The sequence below is a fragment of the Camarhynchus parvulus genome, chromosome 3 (assembly GCF_901933205.1).
Source record: "Camarhynchus parvulus chromosome 3, STF_HiC, whole genome shotgun sequence".
In the NCBI taxonomy this organism is placed as follows: domain Eukaryota; kingdom Metazoa; phylum Chordata; class Aves; order Passeriformes; family Thraupidae; genus Camarhynchus; species Camarhynchus parvulus.
In genome coordinates, this window is record NC_044573.1 from 84,774,506 (window position 1) to 84,796,378 (window position 21,873).

Sequence of the window (21,873 nt, forward strand, 5' to 3'; positions counted from 1 at the left end):
ATTTCAATATTGTGTAGCACCCTCTCTCCATGTGCTGTACTCTTACCTTGAAAATGTTCACTTAATTATGTTGAGTATATGGTAAAAATTATAATTTTCTGTAAAAGTTGCAAAACAGGAACAAAATGTTTAGTCTTGCCTGTGATAGCTGATTTTTGGTGAAACTTTTTTTGAGTATTTTTTCCCTTATTTGAATATATTTATAGATATTTTTGTTACAGTCTTTCTGTTTCCTGTGCTTGGAATTAAATATGTACTTTAGAATTTTGTGTTTATCCTAACAGATCTGTGTAATTCTCTGATTGCTATCTATAGCAATATTTGAATATATGTAGTATCTACATTATTAACTCTAGAATTACATCATTGAAAGAGATTTTTAAATAGCTACAGAAACCTTTCTCTAAAATTAAAAAACAAAATTTAAAAAAAGAAACAAAAGAAACACAAAAGCCCCCAAAATGAAACCAAACCAAGGGAAAGAAATAACAAAAGAAACAAAACCAAACCAAAACAAGCCAAAACCACCAAAAAACAAATAATAGTTTTCTGTTGCATTTTTCATCAATTTCTTTTATAAATGACTTTAAGAATTCATTTGTAAGGACTCAAGGACATTCACCTATCAATCTGCCAAATTTGGTGGTTTAGATTTTTGCAAACCATTAATTTAATCACCGTGTTGCTTCATTCCTTCACTTCTTACCAATCATAAACTCCATTGTTTTATGGTCACGTTGCCAAAATCTGCCTTTCTTATTTAGCCTCTGTGTGGATTCTTAGCCATAGTAAAATGGAGTGCTGAAATAAAAAATCTTCCCCAATATTTCAAAGTTTTTCCATTGACTGTATCGTGCCTCAGAAAATTGTATGAATCTTTTCCTCATATCCAGACTATTCAATGGAGTATCTTTTTCATCAAATGAAAAAGTGTTAAGTATTTTGATGCTGTGTTATCACAGCCAAAATTGATTGTGGGCTGTCTGACTAGTTTCAACACTTTGTCAAATCCATGAAGACTGCATATTCTGAGCCTAAAAAGTTATTTTCTGAAACCTAATCTAAACAAATCTAATCTAACCTCATTTTCTACACTGTGAATAAAGGTTTATTATTTTTTAAAGTTCTGATTATATTCATTAAGAAAAATCACAATATTGATTTTGTAGATTTTTTCAATGGCCTCAATAAGGAATGTTTTTACTAAAATGGGTAATCTTTGATTTTTAAAAAATTTCACTGACTGTGTAAGAGAATTGTAATGTTTATCAAATATATATAGATATAGAGTGTAATTTGACTGTCTCAACACATGACTAAAATATGATCGATTTTTCAGATAAATTTTAGGATAGAAGAAAATATTAGTCCACAAAAAGCACAGAATTGTAAGTGAAACATTTGAAGAAATAATTGATCAATTTGCTTCGCAAATTATGTTCTCTTATTAGGAAAGAAAAAATTCAAATATACTTTAATAAACAAAGGAACAATTTACGTTACAGGAATCTGCAGGTAAAGTATTTCTATTTACTTTCAATTAAGAAAAATACTAAGATTGCACAACCTACTTCAGAGAATGAGGAACAAAAAACACCTTACAAAAACAAACAAAAACCCAACCAACCAACCAACCAACCAACCAACCAACTAAACAAACCCTACTCAAAACCCATAACTAGGGAAGCTGAGAGATCAGAAAAATGTAATTGAGGCATGAAGCACACTTGACAAAAGATTAATTACTTAAAAAAATTAATATTTTATCAGTAGTTTTACTTAAGAAATATTTTAGGCACTTCATTATTTTTTCTTTGCTCAGATGCATAAGACTTAATCTACACTGCTTTGCATTAGCTATTTTGAAGTGTCATCAAAAGGCAGAATGACAGAAATTTAAGGAGAAGAATGAACAAATTATCTTCACATCCGTCACAGTACCTTTAACAGGTTACATATTCATTAAATCTATACTACAGTCATATTTTAGCTTAATAGAATATTAGTGATATCTCAGGTTCAACTCAGTTTAGCTAATGGTGAAGCTTTCATTTTAAACAGGTTAAGAGCCTTCTGCTTCACAGTGCAGTGATTTATTTTATCATCAAAATTATGACTATAACGGGAAGATTTTTAAGATACTTCCAAATAAGACAGGTAGAAAGAAAATATCCAGAAACTTCTCTTAAAACTCAAAATTGACAACCTTGTCTTCTACAAATGTAAGAAATGTGAAACAAATAGAAGTTCTGTTGTGATATCTTTAAAATGAGCAACTTCTATAGTTAAACCTCCAAGCAAAATCAAAATACTATTTTAGTCTCCTGTGTTCCTGGCAGATTACCAAAGGCTTCAATTAGTTCTTTCTACCTGGTTTTGCTCCTGGAAAACACTGACTTTATCTGCTTAGTACCCCCATGTTACTGGTTATTGTGATGCCCTTCCCTCTGTGATGTACACAATTGCCAGTATGGAGTAAAGGATCACAGAAATGCTGCAGGAGCTCCTGATGCTGACTAACTCAATAAGATAGACTCTGCAGAAAATTTCAGCTGTGTTACATGAACATATAGAACACAAGGCAAAATGGAGACAATTTTAGCTCCAATTGTGCAAAATCCAATGGGAGAAAAAAGACAATATGAACAGTGAGGCTGTGATTAACTTAAGAAGTCTTGTGGAGCAAATGCACTGACATGGGTGTGAAGTGTTCAGCAAGCTTTCACTGCACAACTTTTTTTTAATATTTGGACAAGCCTTGATGTGACTATAAAAAATAACTGGTCACTATTCCAGATTCAATATTACAGCAAATTTACAGCAACCAGATTAGTTTCCAAATAAGAACAACTGATAAAAAGGATGTTACTAAGTTGGTACAACTGCACTGAACACATAAGCTCTCTTCAGTAAATAATTAAGTGAATGGTTGTACTATCATATAAAGACTGGTGTGACTTCAGACCATTTAATATACATAATTTTATGCACTTAATTGAAAAGAAAATGCTATTATGATGATTCTTTAGTTTGCATTGAGATATTATTATTAATTTATTTGCATTTTGGAACCATTACTGTTAAGGTGTCCAAGTCTGTTCAGCCCACAGAAAAAGGGAAAAAAACAGAGAAAGAGGAAAAGAGAGGAAGTGAGAGAGAAGATAAGGAACACCCAAATAATATATGTTTACCCACAAGGGAAAGTTTCTAAAATTTTGCATTTGATTAAACAACTAGGTCTGTAAGGACTCTGAATAAGATAAAAGAACTCATGAAGAAAAAATTTCCAAAATTAATACTTCCAGAATTATCTGTCAGTACAACATAGAGTAAACATAATTTGTTCTTACACAAATATAACTACTGAATTTTATTTGTTCCTATTTGTTTGCTCATTTTCTAATTAAATGAATTTTTTCAAGATTAAATAAAAACCTATTTGAGAAATACCAGACTTACTCTCATAGTGAATTAGGAAACCAACACTGGAACGACTGTTGTCCGTAGTGAACAGAAGATACATATAATTTCCAGTACTAATAAGGAACTGGGGTGCTTGTGTTCCATGGTATTCTCCAATTAATGGTGATGAATTTGCTGGCCCATCTCTGACTTCCAAAGTGTCATAATTAACTTCAGTCTGGAATCTGAAAAGGAATATGCAAGTCAGCTGGTGGGTGGATGAGCGGTGTTATTTTCTTCAACTGATAGAAATGTAACCCACTTGTAACTGACCAAGAATACCACACATAAAAAACTTGCATAGCTACAAATCCATCCATGTACTACTAAGAATAAAATGAAAGAAGGTTTCATGAATTGTTTTCCTTGCTTTTTTTGCAGTATCATAAAAAATTTTTAAGGGATTCAGTACACTTCAGATCAGCCATATGACTGGCATTCAGAAAGACATTTAGTGGGTACAAAAATGCCAATTGTCTCAAACAGAATTGCAGTATGAAGATCCAAGAAATTTTTTGCCCCCAGGTTAAGAAATATTTGGACACCCTAGGAACATCTTCAAAAACACTTCATAATTTTATCTCAATAATTTCATTATCTGATATTTGCTATTTGGCAAAAGCTGTTTTATAGATCGTCAAGTGTTTAATTTTTTTTTTGACCCAAAGCTTTTATTCTAACATAGCTTGCTACTTTAATTTCAGGTAATCATTTTTGTCCTATGAAATAAAGCAGTACAAATACTAGATTTAAATCAAGCCTTTATTTTGAAATTCGTTACTGTTATAATAAGCATGACTTCTTAGTTTACTTTAGCGTGTCAAAAAAAAACCCCAACAGGTAATGTAGACTAGAATGGAAAGTAAGGAGACTAATGAGTGTTGATTTACAAGAAAAAATAACTTTAAAATCAACAGCAGAGTCAATGTGTCTGCCAATCATTAAACCACATCACATTTCTCCAGTTCATAATGGATATCTATGTCATCTACTACTTGTTCTTAAATCAAACAGCAAAAACCCGCTCTTTCTCAAGATGAACTTGAAATGGCACTTTTTACATCAGATGCCTTTCAAGATAGTTTGGGCTTATATTAGATTCTGATATGCTGTAGCATCTAAACTATGCACACATAAATTTTCCTGTCAATGAAGTTTATGCTATTATAAAGATATTTACACCGCTCTAAATATATTTACATGCATACCCAATTGCTAGTTCAACTTCTGAGAGCAGCAGAAATCTCTACACAATACAATACATTTTCAAAGTGAACACCCTTAGCTGTCCTGCCAATATGGGACACATGTCGTGGTCTAGAGATAAGAAACTGTATTCTTGTAATTTAAGAAAAGTGCAAAATATTAAACACTTGAGAAAGGAGAAATACATGTGACATTCCTTCAAAGTGTAAATAAACTTTATACTTCATTACGAAAAGATGACAGAATGACCAAGCTCCCATCCCATTACATTTTCCAGAACAAATAGCATTGCTCTTCTAAAAATATTCTTACAGACACATCAATAAAAATAAGAATAAGCTCAGTTTTAGCCAGCATTTAATATTCTTTCTAGTTGTTCTCTCATGGTTCCCTGAAAACAAAAGCACAGCCATAAGTCAGAAAGCTTGTGCTTTGCTATCAGAGCTAATGACTGCCCAGAAACTGACTTAGGCACTTTGTATCATTCCTTCCTCTTCACACAGAAAACTCTAGATTTATGGTACTTTATTTGGATAAGCTGGATAAAATCCAGATGACTGCTTTTATGCTATCTATCCACTCTAACAGTGGAATACAGGGCTTGCAGGTTTTCTAACACATTAAACATTTTCAGGACCCATTTCTGGCAATGAAAGCAGCTAGAATGGAACGGCCTACATCCACACTATTAAATACATCATTTAGACTCTCAAAGAAGGAGATACTATTCAAATTTCCTATTATGAATGGTTGCTTGTCCATAGTAACTCCTGTGTCTGTTTGATAATTATTTGAGAGAATGCTACTTGACAAACTCAAGAAGCGTGTTGGACACTATTTCAACAATTTAGCAGCATAGACACATGAGATTTTGTTCCTGGAAAGGTTCACTTAATTTACCCAAATAGACTGTTACAGAGGGCATCACTAAAGTACTTGATAGTTTTTCATTACCCCTCCATAATTTCACAGATTATCCATTGATTTATCTTGCTGTAGAATGATGTAAACAGACAGATACAGCTAGGCTGCTTTAAATATTTTATTTGTACTTATAATGAATAGACTCAATATTAGTAATTGAATAGTTCAATTATTTTGACAGTTATGTTTGTGAGGCAAACTAATTAGGAATAAAGTGCTCTCAGCCAGCAATTGCAGTTTTCTTAGCAGGGCAGTATGACAACAATGGATGGCAAACCCTTGCTGGAGACAGAAACCAGAAAATAACTCTTAACAGCCACTGCTACTCTGACAATGATCTTTATTCCCAGTGGATTCCTGCTCATGTCAAACTCAAATGTGACTTCATAATTCACTTATCTGATTTTGAGGGTTTAAAGGAATGAATTGTCTTTTGAATTGGTCTGGTTTTGTTGCTGGTTTTTATTTTTAGTCTTTGCACTTTCCCAAAAGTGATAAATCAAGACAATTTGTTATTGGAAGTTCTTCATCACTACTGAAAGTACCTAACTTAAAGGATGTTGTGTTATACTATTCTTCATACAGTTAGGTTGGTTTTGGATACAAAGGTTAGCTGTATAAATTATCAAACTATTTTTTAACAATATTCAAAGTACCAAAGATCTTCAGGTCAGCCATTTTTCTTCTACCTCTTTCCTCATGACTTGCCTCAATTAGATTTTATTTTTCTGTTACCCTTCCAGGCATTAGGCACAATTTGAAATGCAAAACGTTTCAATGTAATATAATCATAGGGTCATGCACCCACTTGCTGCTCCTTCTGGAAAGTTTCTAAGGACTCTGGAAAGGCACATTTGTCTAGAAACATTAAAGCTTCATTAGCTCAAGAGTGAAATAATTTACATTATTAATATCACGTTTGTACAAAGCTTCATTCTGAAGCTTTAGGTCCATCTTTGAAGCAAGTCATATAGTGAAGTATAAAAGGGTTCCATTTTCCCCAAACTAGGCCATATACTTGACAAAATTATTTTATTTGTTGATTAATTGACAAAATCAACTACTGATTTGTAATTTGCTATATCAGACAGCAAAGCCAGTTTTTCTTGTGAGCAATAAAAATGGTTTTCCATGGAATTTTTAAATTGGGTAACAAAACCTTTGTGTTGACAAAAGAAAATTATTTTATTGCAAAAGCAATGTTTTACTATTATTAACAAACATAACACTTTTAATAAAAGTGTTATGTTATTATAAAAGTGTTATTATAACGTGATGTAGTAAAGTTAGACAATTTTCTAAACCTTTCAGAAAAGCTCCATAAGTCTCCAAAGAAAACATGGAAAGTTTTTTTCTTCGTCTACCAAAACCAAAATGCAGGATATTAATACTGCTTTGCAATTGAAACAATTAGGGATCAGCAACAGAATCCATTTGCTATTAATGCTGAGATAACATTGAAGTAGATTAATTGTGTATCTGCTGTACTTCAAAAATGATATGTGATCAGAATTCTTCATTTTATAAACTCCAAGTTCTTATTTAATGTCATTGCAGTTCAATTTGTACACAAAACTCCAGAATTCTGCAATGAAAAATGTGAGTGCATCTGTCTAAAATTCAGCAAATTGAGTTCTTAAACTGCACCACATGTCACAGAAGCCTATGTTTCTTATTATTTTCTCAGAAATATTGTCATCACACTGTTAAGGTCACATGCATTCAACATCAGGCAATGCATTTCCTTTTATAAAACTTAAATGCTCCATCTTATAACTTAAACTGCTATTTCCATTTAAGAAGATGTCTCTGAAAACCTCAGGCTTCTGAACACTAATTAAAAAAAAAAAGATTGCAAATAAATATAAACTTATAAATACTATGAAGTCTTTAATGAGGAAAAAAACTCAGCATCTTAAATTTCTGGAACTTCCCGCTGAGTACAATGGAAGCAAACAACACATTAGAAAAACATATTTAATTGCCTGCTCATAGGAATAGTATTGTGACTGTTGCAATGAGGTTCCTTTATGTGGTTTGAGTTCTTAACACATATACTTATTCTTCAATGCTAAAACAAGTGTTTATGCTCAGACCTTACTTCTTGTTTAACTTTATGATACTCACTTGTCAAAAGTGATCTTAATGGAATTTCCTGGTCTTGCTTCAATCACCCATTCACAATTAAGCGAGTCCTTGTAATACCCTGGCCAACCTGGTGGCAAGATAACACCACTCGATGCTGTCAAATGTCCACCACATGGTGCTGAAAGAAAAAAAAACATGTATATTTGTAACATACAAATTATTTCTAATATATTATATTCAAAGAAATTGCAAAAATCAAACTAAAATGCATATAAATATGTTTAATATAGTTTTAATATTTTAACACAGCACTTTGATTTCTTCAGACATAAGGCCTGCAATGCGTCTTATCAAGACTTATTACTCTCTTATTATATATTTTAACACACAGAGCATGGCACTTGGGTCTACCAGCCTTCCTTCCAAGCACAGTATAATATTAAAAAATGATACTGTCTCATCACATTTAAATCCAGTATGATTTGACATTGACATGGAAACATCAGACAAATTGTTCCAAGTAATTATTACCGCTGTTCTGTGCCACCTTTTTGAGTAATCACTGAGCTCAGTGGAACTGGCAGTTGTAAATATTCCATTGGATCATAGAATGGTTTAAGTTGAAGGGGATGTCTGGAAATCATCTAGTCCATTTCCTGCTCAAAACAACAGATTGCACAGAACCATGTCCAGTCAGGATCATGCCTTTCCTCCAAAGTCAGATACTCCCCAGACCTTCTGGACAATCTGTTTTAATGTTCGATCCCTCTCACAGTGCAAGGTTTTTCTATCTTTAAACCAAAATCCATGTATTTCAGTTTCTGTTAACTGCCTTTTATCTGGTCATTTTGCACCACTGAGGAGAGTGGTGCAAACCACTTCCTTCTTTAAACCATCCTATCAGTTATCTGTACATATTGACAATATCCCTCTTGAGTCCTGAGCCTTTTCTTTTCCAGTCAAGACAAGCACAGTTCCTTCAACCTCTTCCTGTATGACAGATGCTCGAAGTCCTTACTTATCTTTGTGACCCTTCACAGGACTCACTGCAGTTATGTCCACATTTCTCTTGTGCTGTGGATCCCAGAAGGGCACACAGTGCTCCCAACACATCCTCACCAATGCTGAATAGATGGGAAAGATCTGTCATTTATTTTCAGCCCATTTCTCCTGCCTCTCTCGTCCCTCTAAACAGCAGCACAAACATCTGGAACACCAGCCACTCCCCCCAGTTTTACATCATCTTCAGACTTGCTCAGAGTACATTCTGCCTTAGCATTCAGTTCAGTACTGAAGGTTTTAAACAGTATTGGATAGGGGATTGACCCCTGGGCTACACCTCTATCAATTAACCTCCAGTGTGACACTGCCCACGATTCTATGAGCCAAATAGTTCAGACCATTTTCAGTCCACTTCACTGTTCACTTCTCTAGCCCCTACTTCATCAGTTTGTCATTGAGAATTTTGCATGACACAGTGCCAAACACGTTACTAAAACTGAACATCCATTACTCTCCCCTCATCCATCAGACAGTTCATCCTAACACAGAAGGCTATTAGGTTGGTCAGGCATGATTTTCCTCTTCATAAATCCATGTTGATTACTCCCAGTCACCACAGTTTTCTTCATTTTGTCCTATTTTTGGCTTGGACAGAGTTAATTTTCTCGCAGCAGCCTTGAGGGTGCAGAGTTTGGAGCTGTGTGGGCACACCTGAGTAGTTATTCCATACCACTCACCACATCTCTGTGGGTCAGAAGTCAGAAACTTCACTTGCAAGAAGAAGAGAATGTGACATGAGGTGGAGGAAAAACATGAGCAGGAGGATCTGGGGGGGCATTTTATCTTTGTCTTGGTGGCCACCCACACTTGGAGCCTGGTCCAGCTGGTTGGTCAGTCAGGCAGTGGGTGAGCACTTTTTTGTATGTAAATCACCCTCTCCTATACTTTCGTTATTAATATTGTTGTTCTTACTATCTTATCTCATTGCTGTTTCCCTATCTCAACTCAGAATATCTGCCTTTCGTCCCACTCTCACAGGAGGGGGTGGAGGGGGAAAGAGCAGCTGCATGTGGCTTAACTTCCAGCAGGGTTTAAACCACAGCACATGGTTTGGAAATGGTTTCAAGGAATATTGCTACATCACCTTTCCCAGTGATAGAGATAAGACCTGTAGCTCTTCAGATCTTCTCTCTTTCCATTCTCCAAGACTGGAATTTGCTTTCTTCCAGTCTTCGGGGATCTACCTCGTTTAAACCAGCTTCCCAAGATATTGAGTGACCTTGTGGTATCATTGGATGGCTTATTCAGAAATCTTGGCTGCATCCCATCAGACCCATTCCTCTGTGTCAAATTTGTTTGAACGTTCTCTAACCTGATCCTCCTCCATAAAATGTTGAAAAAAAAATGTATTGCAAGAGGGCTGTGAAAATGACAGGGCTAGACAGGGGCATTTTTCAGAGCAAAATTAAAGGACTTTGGAGCAGGATTAAACAACAGCAGAAATGACAGAACAAATTTAGGAAAACATGAGTGCCTTAAAAATTTAAGCTGTCATGGCACAGGGCCTTGGGATGTTATGTTTTACTAAAGGCTATGGCACAGCACTACAGAGGAACACTTTCAAGGTCAGGTGAATTTATCTTAGTATCATTTATATTGTCCTCATAGAAGAAGTCAATGATATAATTATCAGAAAATTCTACATTTCAGTGCAAGAAATCTTTCTAGATTTCTTCTGTTTCTCTAAGCAGTGACAAACCTACCTATTATGCCATACAGAAATGGATGGCAACATGAATTTCTGAGTCGTAAATTAATATGCCTAATTTTATTTCAATGTTTCTAGCAACATAAAAAAAACTAATCAGAGAGGTTTTATGATTTCAGTTGACTTGCACTCGTCTCAAGGAATTTTTTCCAGATTTGAGCAATAAAAGCAACCCACAAATCCTGAAACACACCGAATTTTCTTTGAAGCAAAATGAAAGGCCATTAAAATGGCATTTACCTTACATGTGTATAGTTAATGAGGAAATCAATTTATTCCATAGTGGTTTTATTAAATTAATTTCATCATACTGTGAACAAGAACAGTCCTAAGACTTGATCCTCAACTGATTATAGCACTTCATGTACATAATTTAGTTCATGTATTTCAAGTGTTGCTTACAGAGACAGTTATGTATGAAAAAAACACAGAGCAGAGCAACAACAAAAAAAACCAACAGCTATTCAGATATCTCAGACAGCTAGAAGCAAACTAAATCATGCTTAGGATTCTTAGTCCATAATCCAAGCCCAGAAGCTCCTTCAATTATCAAGAAAATCCACATCAGAAAGGAACATATCCTGAGCCTAACTACTGCTTTCTATAAAAGAAACAAAGAGCAAAATCTTAAAAAAAACCCAAAAAAACCCCCAAAAACAAAAGCAAAAACAAAAAAAAAAACCCGAAAAAAACAAACCCCCCCAAAAAAAAAAAAACAAACAAAAATAAAAAACCAAACAAACAAACAAACAAAAAAAGCCAAACCAAACCAACCAAAAAAAAAAAAAATCAAACCCCAAGCCACTCTTAAACATTTCAAAAGGATAACTGAGGGGCACCTATATATTTTCTGGAAAAGTAATTTCTGTAATTTTTTTTTTTCTCTCTTTTTTTTTCTCTTCAAAGTGCACATCTTTGGTCCATTATCTATGCATTTTCAAAAATAAAGTTACACAAAGATTACACTGAATACTTTAACAATTGAATCTAGAGTTTCAAAATGAGAAAAAAATCTTCTGACAAAAATCAACACCCTACTCCCTGCTTTGGAGTGGGCTGGGTTTTCTCTAAGAATAAAAGAAAAACCCTGCTCCACTGTAAAACATGCTTTAATCAGGGTCAGAAATTTTGCTAATACAACATCCAGGCTCACATACACTTCTAACAGACTGCAGACATGGAAGAGTTCTTCAATATTTTAAAATTTTCTTTAAAATGCACAGTCTTATGAGAACTGAGTTCTCAAATGGCCCAAATAACAAGTGATACGATCCAAATCCTTAAGTAATTGCAATGACACTGAAATTAATGGAAATGCAAGATTTAGAAGGTTTGGATTAGCTGTCCCAAAAAATCCTTTTAAACTGGAGTCTGTCTATGTATCTATGTATCTATGGTTTAATAAAATGTATACATTTTGAACATGAGTTTTAAAAAAACCCATACTTTAGTCATTTATTAAATGCACTCATCTGCCTTGACTTTAGACCTATCAGTTAAGCATCAAGCAATTCTTCTTACTGTATTTCATTCTAAGGAGAGTTTTAAACCTTAGTAGATATCATCTTAGTCTATTTATTCACCTAAGAATGGAAAGCAAATAAATATGTAAATTTTTTGGCAATATCATGGATATTAAACATAGCTCTGGTTTTCACTATATTTCTCAGAAATAAGTGTACTGCAGGTTATATTATTACACATAGAAATTCAGGTATACTTTCATTTTGAGAAAGTTAAGGGGTAAATTTTCAAAAAGGACTTCTAAATAGGTGCTTTATTTACTTCCTATGTGTTAGATAATTATTCTTCAGTATGTACAGCCAAAACTGTTATAGCAGTTATAATTCACAACTGAGTAATGATGGTGACAATCAGAACTTGGAAACAATAGCAGCCAGATTTTTAGAATGCTAATTTATTCCAAGAATATAAAAGCAAGCTATCTTGTTTCTATTACTGCGCTCTCACTTGACTGGAAGAGTGTTAAGACGAATTAATAACTTCAGGTAAAGCAGTCTTATTTATGTGCAAAATGAAAAAGTAAACTAAATTTAAATAGTGTCATTATTCAAGCTGTAGGTGCAAAGTAAAGATTGTGCCCTTACCTTCACAACGTGGGACAGTGGAGCTCCATACTACATTTCCATCTTGCATAATACAGGTTATGGATTCAGAGCCTTGAGTCTTCACAAAACCATCATCACAGTGAAAGGAAACAGAACTTCCCAGAAGGAATCTGTCTCCAAAACGCCTTCCATTTATAGGAATGCCTGGATCGTGACACTCATTCTGACCAAAGGCTGATAAAAACATAGTAATAGTGCTGGTAATAAAACCCACAATAGCAGCAATAATAAAACCCATCCATTTTAACTTTGTGTCTAGTTTTTTGGAAGAGGAGGAGAACAATATTTCAGTTGTAATACAGTATATGTAATATATATATATATATGTGTATATATAACATAGTAATATATAATTCAAAGTATAGAAAATTTCTCAATAAAAATTCAGCTTCAAATCCAATGACATGCAACATAGTTGGAATTCAGAAGTTTTTGGGTATATGTGGCTTAGATACACAAGAATAGTTTGTCTAAATTTTCCTCTGGACAAAATCCAGCTGTTTTGCCTCTAACATAAGGGAATTTGGATTGTTTAACCCAAAGGAAGGGAGGTTGAGGGGAGCCCCCGTTGCTCCCTACAGCTACCTAGAAAGAGGTTGCAGCAAAGTGAATATTGGCCTCCTCTTACAGGTACTAAGTGATAAAACAAGAGGAAATGGCTTCCCCTTTTTTCTTCCTGCCATTTTTCTAAGGAAAAAAATTATCCCCTCCTATAAAAGCAATTTAGGCATCTAAGACTTAAAAAAGATTGAAATCAATGAATTTCAGCTTTATATGGGGAATCTTTCCAAATAATGCAAGAAAACACCTAGGCCACAAAAACTATATTTTAATTGACACAACACAGAAACAGTGCAAAAGGTCTCAAAGACAACTTTATTGCCAATTAACTTCTATAACCTTAGAAGATAATTTTTTCAGTTAAAATGATAACCTCTGTAAAAGTAGCGTCTTTGAATGACTCATAAAACTTTTAGGAGAGTTAGCAATCTATGGCAAATGTAAAAATGTTTTCTAGAAGACAATACTGTTACTGGTTTTCTATTGAGGGTATTGTTTAGTAATATCTTTTTATATAAACAAAACAGAGGGCCATCTGCAGCCAGATATTTCTTAGCCTGGTTGCCCAAACAGGAGACACTTATTTTCTCGGCAGCTCTCTATATGTACATGACCAGTAGGTCCACATTTAACAGCTTTGGGACTGGTTGTCCAGTTACAATTAAACTTTGTACATTTGAGAATTGCCTTCTCAAAGGTAGCACATTCTTAAAATTAATAAAGGGACAAGAGCTGAATAGAAGATTTATTCCAAATTTGTGTATTCTTATAGGGAAGACTTCTGCATCAGTTCAGTTGTGTTCTAGACACTAGAAAAACTACAGAATGTAACTGCTATGTGTATCTAGAAGAGATCTCTATTCTTAGGGGTTTGTATTCTTAAATTCCACCCTATTCAACTAGAAAAAACCATACAAAAGCAAAACACCTTCCCACAACTATTCATTTGTATTGATGATTACTATTATGTTTTTCCAATTAATATTTGGGATCTAAGATTAATACCTTTATGAACTTATTCCTGATGGTTCCATTAGGAAGTATATTAAATTACATGCACTGGATACTTTGATGTGAAAGACCTGGACTTTAGTTATGGCACCTGCATTTACACAGTGTGAATAGAAAAGACAAATAATAAATAATTTGTCTTTTTTATTCATACTGCGTAAATGCAGTATGCATCCTCAGCACTGTCCCAATTAAAGTAAATAAATGATAAACATTCAGATAAGCTAATGAATACAAGGAAGACATCTGAAAACAGTGCAATTATACAATCATTACAATTTACTTCTGAAATAAATATAAATATAAATATAAATATAAATATAAATATAAATATAAATATAAATATAAATATAAATATAAATATGTTTTAAATATTATGAAGAAAGCCTAAAACTAAGCACAAAATAAAAAGCAGAAGTTCTTACTTGTGTAAGTGATATTAAATCCTCTTCCAGTGGTAGAGTGATCTGACTGAAATTCAAGTCTTACTATGTGCCCACTACTAGCCAATTGAGAAGGGACCTCATTGCCAGAGAATGTGCCAAGAGGTGGTAAATCTGAAATCCCATCATCTTTGATTGTAAGGTAGTCAAATTGAGGTTCTACGTCAAAGTCATTGAAAATCAGATGGATTCTGCTTCCTGGCTCCGAGATAATTAACCAAACACAGTTCATATTGTTCCCATATTCCTCAGGATAATTTGGAGAAAGAATAATTCCGGATGGTGTGGTGAAGTTGAAGAAACATGAAACTAAAGGAAAGAACAATAAGATTCTCAAAATACTATCCACAAACTTTATAAATGTTTGTCTTTCTATTTTTTTTTTTATTATTCTTGTGGAAAAGAATGATTTTGAAGCCTGGATGTCAAAACTACTATACATACAAGCAGAAAATGTTTAACACTTTCAGAAGAGTTCTCCAATATTTTGTGTCCCAAGTGAATCTGAGTGACTTAAACAGGGCCTGCAAGAGATTTGCATGTAGTGAATACCATGAAAGTAAAAGTAATGCTTGATGCATCAGAATTTGCAAAAAATTGGCAGGTTTGTTCTAAAATGAAAATATGATCTCCAAATTTGAATGATTTTTTTTCCAAATATCCATTAAACTGTATTTAACAATCAAAATAATCAAGCACATGGGCCAGTTTTGTCTGTAGTATACAAAGTTCATTCTGATGTAAATAACAGTGGAAATTTAAATGTGACTGAATCAAGAAATCTTAAGAGTATATGGTCTGAACTTATTTTATCCTAGTTTTCCTTTGATGGCATAGAACAAAACCAAAAATTATTCATAGCTATACTCCTTTGTTACTATTTTGAGCCAATTTTCATTAAGACATTGCCTAACTGGTTTCAGAGTTTTGACCTTGTGACTGGTACTGTAGGCAGAAGTACAGTATATTCAGAAAGGGTAAGACTCACTGAATATTAGTTAACTCAAAGGACAACCATTATCCAGCTCTTCAAATGTGTCAAACTGAACTCAGAGCATGTAAGTAGATGTTATATTCCATGCTTTTTTATAGGGCATGTGCATATGTAACACTGGAAGCACAGTAAAATATTTTACATGGCCAACACAAACTGATGCAGCAATCCAATGCAATACAGCACCATGAAGAAACACAACTTCTTGTGTTTCAGTCTTCCAAGGGAACTGCAGCTGAACTGTCTCTGTGCCTAGGTTTTACATGCTAAGACACAATTCAGCACTGCAAAGCCTATTGAGGATTATTCTGGTCCAGAGCAATCTTGCTCAGTTTGTTAAGTCCCGTACCAACATAGCTTCAAAGTACATACATGTCCAAACAGAATAGGACACCTCACAAAGGTTGTGATGGTTGTCAAATCCAGTACTGATTTGTACGACTCTTTATAGGAAAATTTAACATAATCTGCACAACTGAAGTGCCTAATATACCTGTGCACTTGAAAGATTTGCTCTATTTTACAAGAAAGGAAGAAAAAAGAAAAGGAAAAAAACCCAACCCAACTAAACTGCACCCCCCCAAAAAAACCCCACACAAACAAACAAACAAAAAACACCCAAGCAAACACAAAAATAAAAACTAACCCAACAACCCTCTTTTAACAACAAATATATTTTATCTTTTAAAACAAAAATCACAACTAATGACCTTTCCTAAACTTTTTCTATGTTTCATATTCTTAACTTCTTTATATTCATATTCACAACTTTGTGATGTATCACATTAAAAAAAAAAAAAAAGAAAGCCAATCTTTTCTTATGTGGGTTTGCAGGCTGTTTTGCACTGCCTGAATGAAACCTCTACGTGCCACAGAGTCCTTTTGAATGCTTTTCTGCTATTAGGAATTGCTCACTTAGAATCTAATTCAACATACATTTACATGAAGAGTGTTAAGTGGTTCAATTACATAGAAAATGGGTGTAAAGAACATTCTGAAAACAGTCCTGCGTGACGTTCCCCATAAATGAGCCACCAAGACAATTGAAAAAAAAAAAAACCCATGATGGAAAAAGTCTTCAAGGTACTTTGAAGTATTTTCCTGTTGATTAGTCACAAAAGTTAAGAAATGCAAGAGGTTAAGGTCAGAAAAATAACACAGAAAAAATATAATAATTCTTACAAACACAGCTGGGTTTGTTGCCAGACCACTGGTTATTTTGTTGACATGTAATCGTTCTCTCTCCCACCAGTTCAAAAGCTGCTTGACATTCAAAGGTAAGTGTGTCTCCATGCAGAAAACTGCTGCCGGTTCTTTTCCCATATGATGGAATTCCAGGATCACCACAACCTCCTTTCTCTATTTCTGAATATCAAAAAATTCAAATGCAATAATAAGGAACATACATTTTCAATCAATTTATATGTCAGTATCAGAAATATTTTCAAAATATTTGGCATTATACATTAAAATAATATTGACAGCTGAAAATGAACTAGACGTAAATGCTGTGCAACTGCCTCAAAGATGACTTAGGATCTAAAGTCCTTTCACAAGCTAATAGCTTCCATACCTGCATTGCTGCATTGCTGAAAATAACAAAATACTTATATTTAACTGCATGACTGCACCAAATTACCGCATATTTGAAGGTAAAATTATAAAGCCACAGTCTGCATCCTACCCATGGAGACATAGTACATGTAGATCATTTCTCTCACAAAATACTCATATGAAAGAATCTCTTAATTCTCACATCTGCAATTCCATTTATAAGTCTATCAACAATATGATTAAAAGTATATAACTCCCTAATAGAGTGAATATATTTTAGGTTAAAATAGCTGAAATATAATATAAACAAAATTGAGGAATTATTTCTTAATCACATACTTCAAATTAGAGCCACATTTTTCCCCACTGCATTCAGCTATGCTGAAAATAAATTAACATTTTGGATAATACTTCAAGATATTCTCTAGGAGCTCTGTTTCTTAAATTATTTAATTTGTAGATCTCAAATCTACATACACCAGATAAGGCTATAAAAAATTCAAGTCTTATGGAATTTATGAATACCATAAGTATTAGAAAAGAAAACGTAAGTATTAAATGCCTGTGACAGAATCATCTTACAAAATACTATGCACATGACTGCTCATCAAAAAATGAAGGCTCCATTTCTTTGCTATTAAATTGAAAGCAATTTTTTTTTAATTAACTTGCCTTTGATCAGAAAAAAATAACAACAAAGCACTTCTGATTCTATAAACTGTGTTGCTGCATATGTAATGAAATTATGTAAATATGATTCAAATGAAAGTACAGATAAAGTTCTTGGTTTTTAAATATTTTACAGTTCAGTCTAAGGTATGAAATCAGAAACATTCAAGATAACAAACAAATTCAACTCACTGAATTAAATATTAACATAATTTAACACAATTGAAAATGTTTGCTGTCAAATATTGTTAAATCAAATTCTGTTAAACCCTGGCAGAAGTGTACACCTTGACTCAGCAACAGAAATTTTAAGATACAGGATACAAAATTATGACATGTGAAATCAATCCACTATGTTTACACTATTAAAGCAGTCATTAACAGATTGTTGACAGACATGCTGAGAAAGGTATGGTACATAAAGAGTTTCTTCCTAAAATCTAATCTAGAACTACCCTCCTATCGGAAACAGGGAGCCCCCGACCAAAGAATGAATGATGAGTAGGACTCCATGGATCTCAGAAGGCTAATTAATTACTTTATCATACTACGTTATTCTATACTACATTACACCGTGTTACATTACATCTAAACTGAATCTGCCAAGCACCCAACAGAATCCCATGACTGTCAGCCGACCGTCCTGATACACATACACGTGGATTCAATTGGTCAGTGAATCAAAACACTCACACTAGAATCCAATTACCAATTCACTTCAGGTAAACAACCTTCCACAATGCATTCCACTTTCGCACAACATGGGCGCAGCAAATGAAATAAGAATTGTTTTGATCATTCTTTTCTCTGCTTCTCTCACTGCTTCTCTCTGGTTCGGAGAATGTGAATCCCATACCCTCCTTCAGTTTAAAACCATTCCCCCTTGCCCTGTCATTAGATGCTGTTATGAAAAGTCCCTCTGCAGTTCTCTTGAAGGCTCCCATTAGGTACTGCATGGTGCTCTAAGGTGATCACAGAGAGGCTTGTCAAGCATTGGACCAGGCTGCTCAGGGAAGTGGCTGAGTCACCATCCCAGCACTATTTAAACAATATGTAGATGTGGCATCGAAGGACATCATTTAGTTGGGGAACTGGGTTAATGGTTGGACTGATGATCTTGAATGATTCTCTGATTCTCTTTAGTCAAAAGCTGCATTTCATTACATTAACAATTCAAAACTAAGGGAACACACAGAAGACCAAAATAATGGCTTTGTATTTACACATAAATAATACTCTTTCTTTAGATCTAGAGTAGTAGGTGTGTAATGATTTCCAAAATTTTTCTGTCCTCTGGGATTTTGCACAGGTTTTTTACCTGTTTGACTTGTACTGATGTAGTCGTTGAACAATTTTTTAAAATGTCTAAATGCAGCTGAGATGCATTGTGTGTATTGCTCCAATACAGATATGGATTATTGCGTTTCATAAATTAAGAAATGCCCTGCATCATCATTCATCAAAAGAGAACATTTCAGACCAATTCTGTTGAAGTTATGTTTAGGTCTTAGAAAAATCCTATGGGATAGGAAATGTTCTTAAAAGAATAAACATGAAAATAAAATCTATGCTAACCTATTTAGCACGGTAATTAAAGCCCTGTTCTTTTAGGATGATTCTGTGTGCTCATTCAGTGCTGAACTTCTTTTGATCTGAGTTCTTAGAGCTGTGTGAACTTCATGAAGTTTGCACATAAACTCTCAAGCCTAAATTTAAACATCAGCTCCCTCTGGTTATCAAAATATTAATATTGATCTTATGCAATTGTTCTTGGCTTTCATGTACCATCTTTCAATAGCCTTGGGAAACAGACTTTTCATCTTGTTTGTAAACTAGAAATATTTACTCAGTTTCAGGGAATATTCTTTCTTTCATGTTAGAAGAATGACAACATTAGATTTCTGACTGTAAGGTCATATCTGAATTTAATTGAAAGACATTTCTGTTGCTCTGTTTTCTTTCAAATGAAGAAATATGGTGATTCAAAAGTGATATTAAGCATTTAAATATGTATCATGGTTACTATTTGAAAGGTGTCACATTGCAATTCAAGTATTTTTTGATGTAAGGACTTTGATTATGGTATCTGAAATGTTTAATAAAATAATACATGGCTTAGATTTTGAACTCTTAAACTTACTATTCATGGAAAGAGTAATTAATTGGTTTTCCTCTCTTGTTACTAGATTATAAATACAAAGTTTAAATTAAATTCTTACTGTTGCTGTGTTTTCATTCACACTATCCAATAGTCTAGCTTAGACAATTAGTGGATCATCTAATCATTAAATCTGAATCTGGAAACAATCCAAAGAGTATAAATAATAATCTCACACATTAATAATTCAGATGTATAAATACAATTTAAACTAAATACATGTTTTTAACACATTTGACTTGAGCAAAAATTTATTTTTGAGATATAAAATAAACTTCAGGTTTTTATCAGAAAGTTGAAGTCAATAGCTTTAAAACCTAAACTAATTATTTAAAAATATTTCATAATTATTTATAGTCAAGATAGATTAAGGGAAGCTGTGAACTGGCGCAGGTATACATTTACCCCACCAAAAAAAAAAAAAAAAGAAAAGAGAGTTTAACATTTAAACTCCGGGAGGTTACAGAAATTCATGTTCCATATATGAGAAAAGTGATGATTTATTTTATTTCCTCTTATTCCTCATGCCTCCCTGTGCTAACAGTCATAAAACCTAATGTAGTTTAAAAACACAAAGGAGATACTCTTATGCAAGCAAACCCTTATAAAATAAGAAGGGATAGAAAGATGCTCAGGATTGCAGAAGAAGACATGAGAAAAGGAATATTATATACGTGATTGATCCCATCCTGCAATGGAACATAGGAACTACTACTAAAAAAGAGAATGGTAAATCAAAACCAATACAAAAAAATATTTCAGAAGCACAAAATTGCACTGTAAAAGTGGCTATTAAAGCTAAAATGAGGTTGGCCTACAACTAAAAAGAGGATGGCCTTACATGACAATTTTATAAATGATCACAATTTTATCATTATTCCGGTAAATTTCTTCACAGAAATTTAACAGTGCAATTTATTATCAGTCTCCAAATATAAAAAGAGAAGGCCTTCACAGATCATATAGTTCCCCACTGCATTTTAAGAGGCTCTCACATTTTCTCTGAAATGTTTTGTCCTTGCTGTTATCAAAAAGACCACAGATCATATCCAGGAGATTAATTTTTGCTGCTTCCACCTTATTGCATTCTGTATCAATACTAAAAAAAAAACCAAAAACATGTCTTTAGAATCAGATTGATGAAAAAAACCCAATTTTTCTAGGAAGTCAATTTAAACTAACAGCTCACTATCATACCATATGGTGGCTTGCTGGTAATAATAACATTGTATTGCATCATATCTTATAACAATCCTTGAAAACAATAAAGCAGAAAACAAACTTTACAATATGTGCTTTAATTTTAATATATACTGTGTACTTAAATATTATGGATGTTATTACAGAAAGCAGAAAAATAAAATGTTGGTTTGCTTACAATCAATTTTACATGTTCAGCGGTTAATGCAGATCAAACATGAACTGCAATGAGGAAAAAACTTTTTGTTACTTGTTGCAAAAGAAATGTATGTAACATGCTACTAACCAAGCATGTTAAATTCATTACCAAAATTTGTAGAAAAATAAATATGGGAAAAAGATCATTATTATGAGTTTGCAGGCACAATGATAGGTTCTGACTTGACTAGGACTAGGACTCCAGCAACAGAGGCTCTGGCATACTAAACAATTCTATGAGACTGTAAGCTATTGAAATTGTTAAGAATTATTAGGAAAGGAACAGTGAACAAAATAGAGAATATCATTCTCTCCTCATGCAAAAACATTCACAAATTTCATTTCCATATTCAATTTTACATGTAGTACTGCTCTTCCATTTAAAAAAGGTAACATTAGAACTAAGGGAGGAAAACAAAATATCAAAGTTACTGAGGAAATGAAAACTAGTTAAATAGGCTGAAAATTTCTTTTTCTGGGCGGTGAAATACATGTGTTCAAAAAGT

At 33.5% G+C, this 21,873-nt stretch overlaps 1 protein-coding gene across 1 annotated transcript in view; it reads right to left on the reverse strand.

Moving 5' to 3' along the window:
* Positions 1-21,873, reverse strand: part of CSMD1 (CUB and Sushi multiple domains 1) — a 1,057,303-nt gene that overhangs the window by 240,213 nt on the left and 795,217 nt on the right. Inside the window, exons 13-17 of the mRNA XM_030946379.1 lie at positions 16,771-16,953; positions 14,577-14,903; positions 12,559-12,753; positions 7,720-7,858; positions 3,460-3,647 (exon numbers count right to left, since the gene is read on the reverse strand). Of these exons, the coding sequence (XP_030802239.1) occupies positions 3,460-3,647; positions 7,720-7,858; positions 12,559-12,753; positions 14,577-14,903; positions 16,771-16,953 (1,032 nt within the window). The remainder of the gene's footprint in view (positions 1-3,459; positions 3,648-7,719; positions 7,859-12,558; positions 12,754-14,576; positions 14,904-16,770; positions 16,954-21,873) is intronic.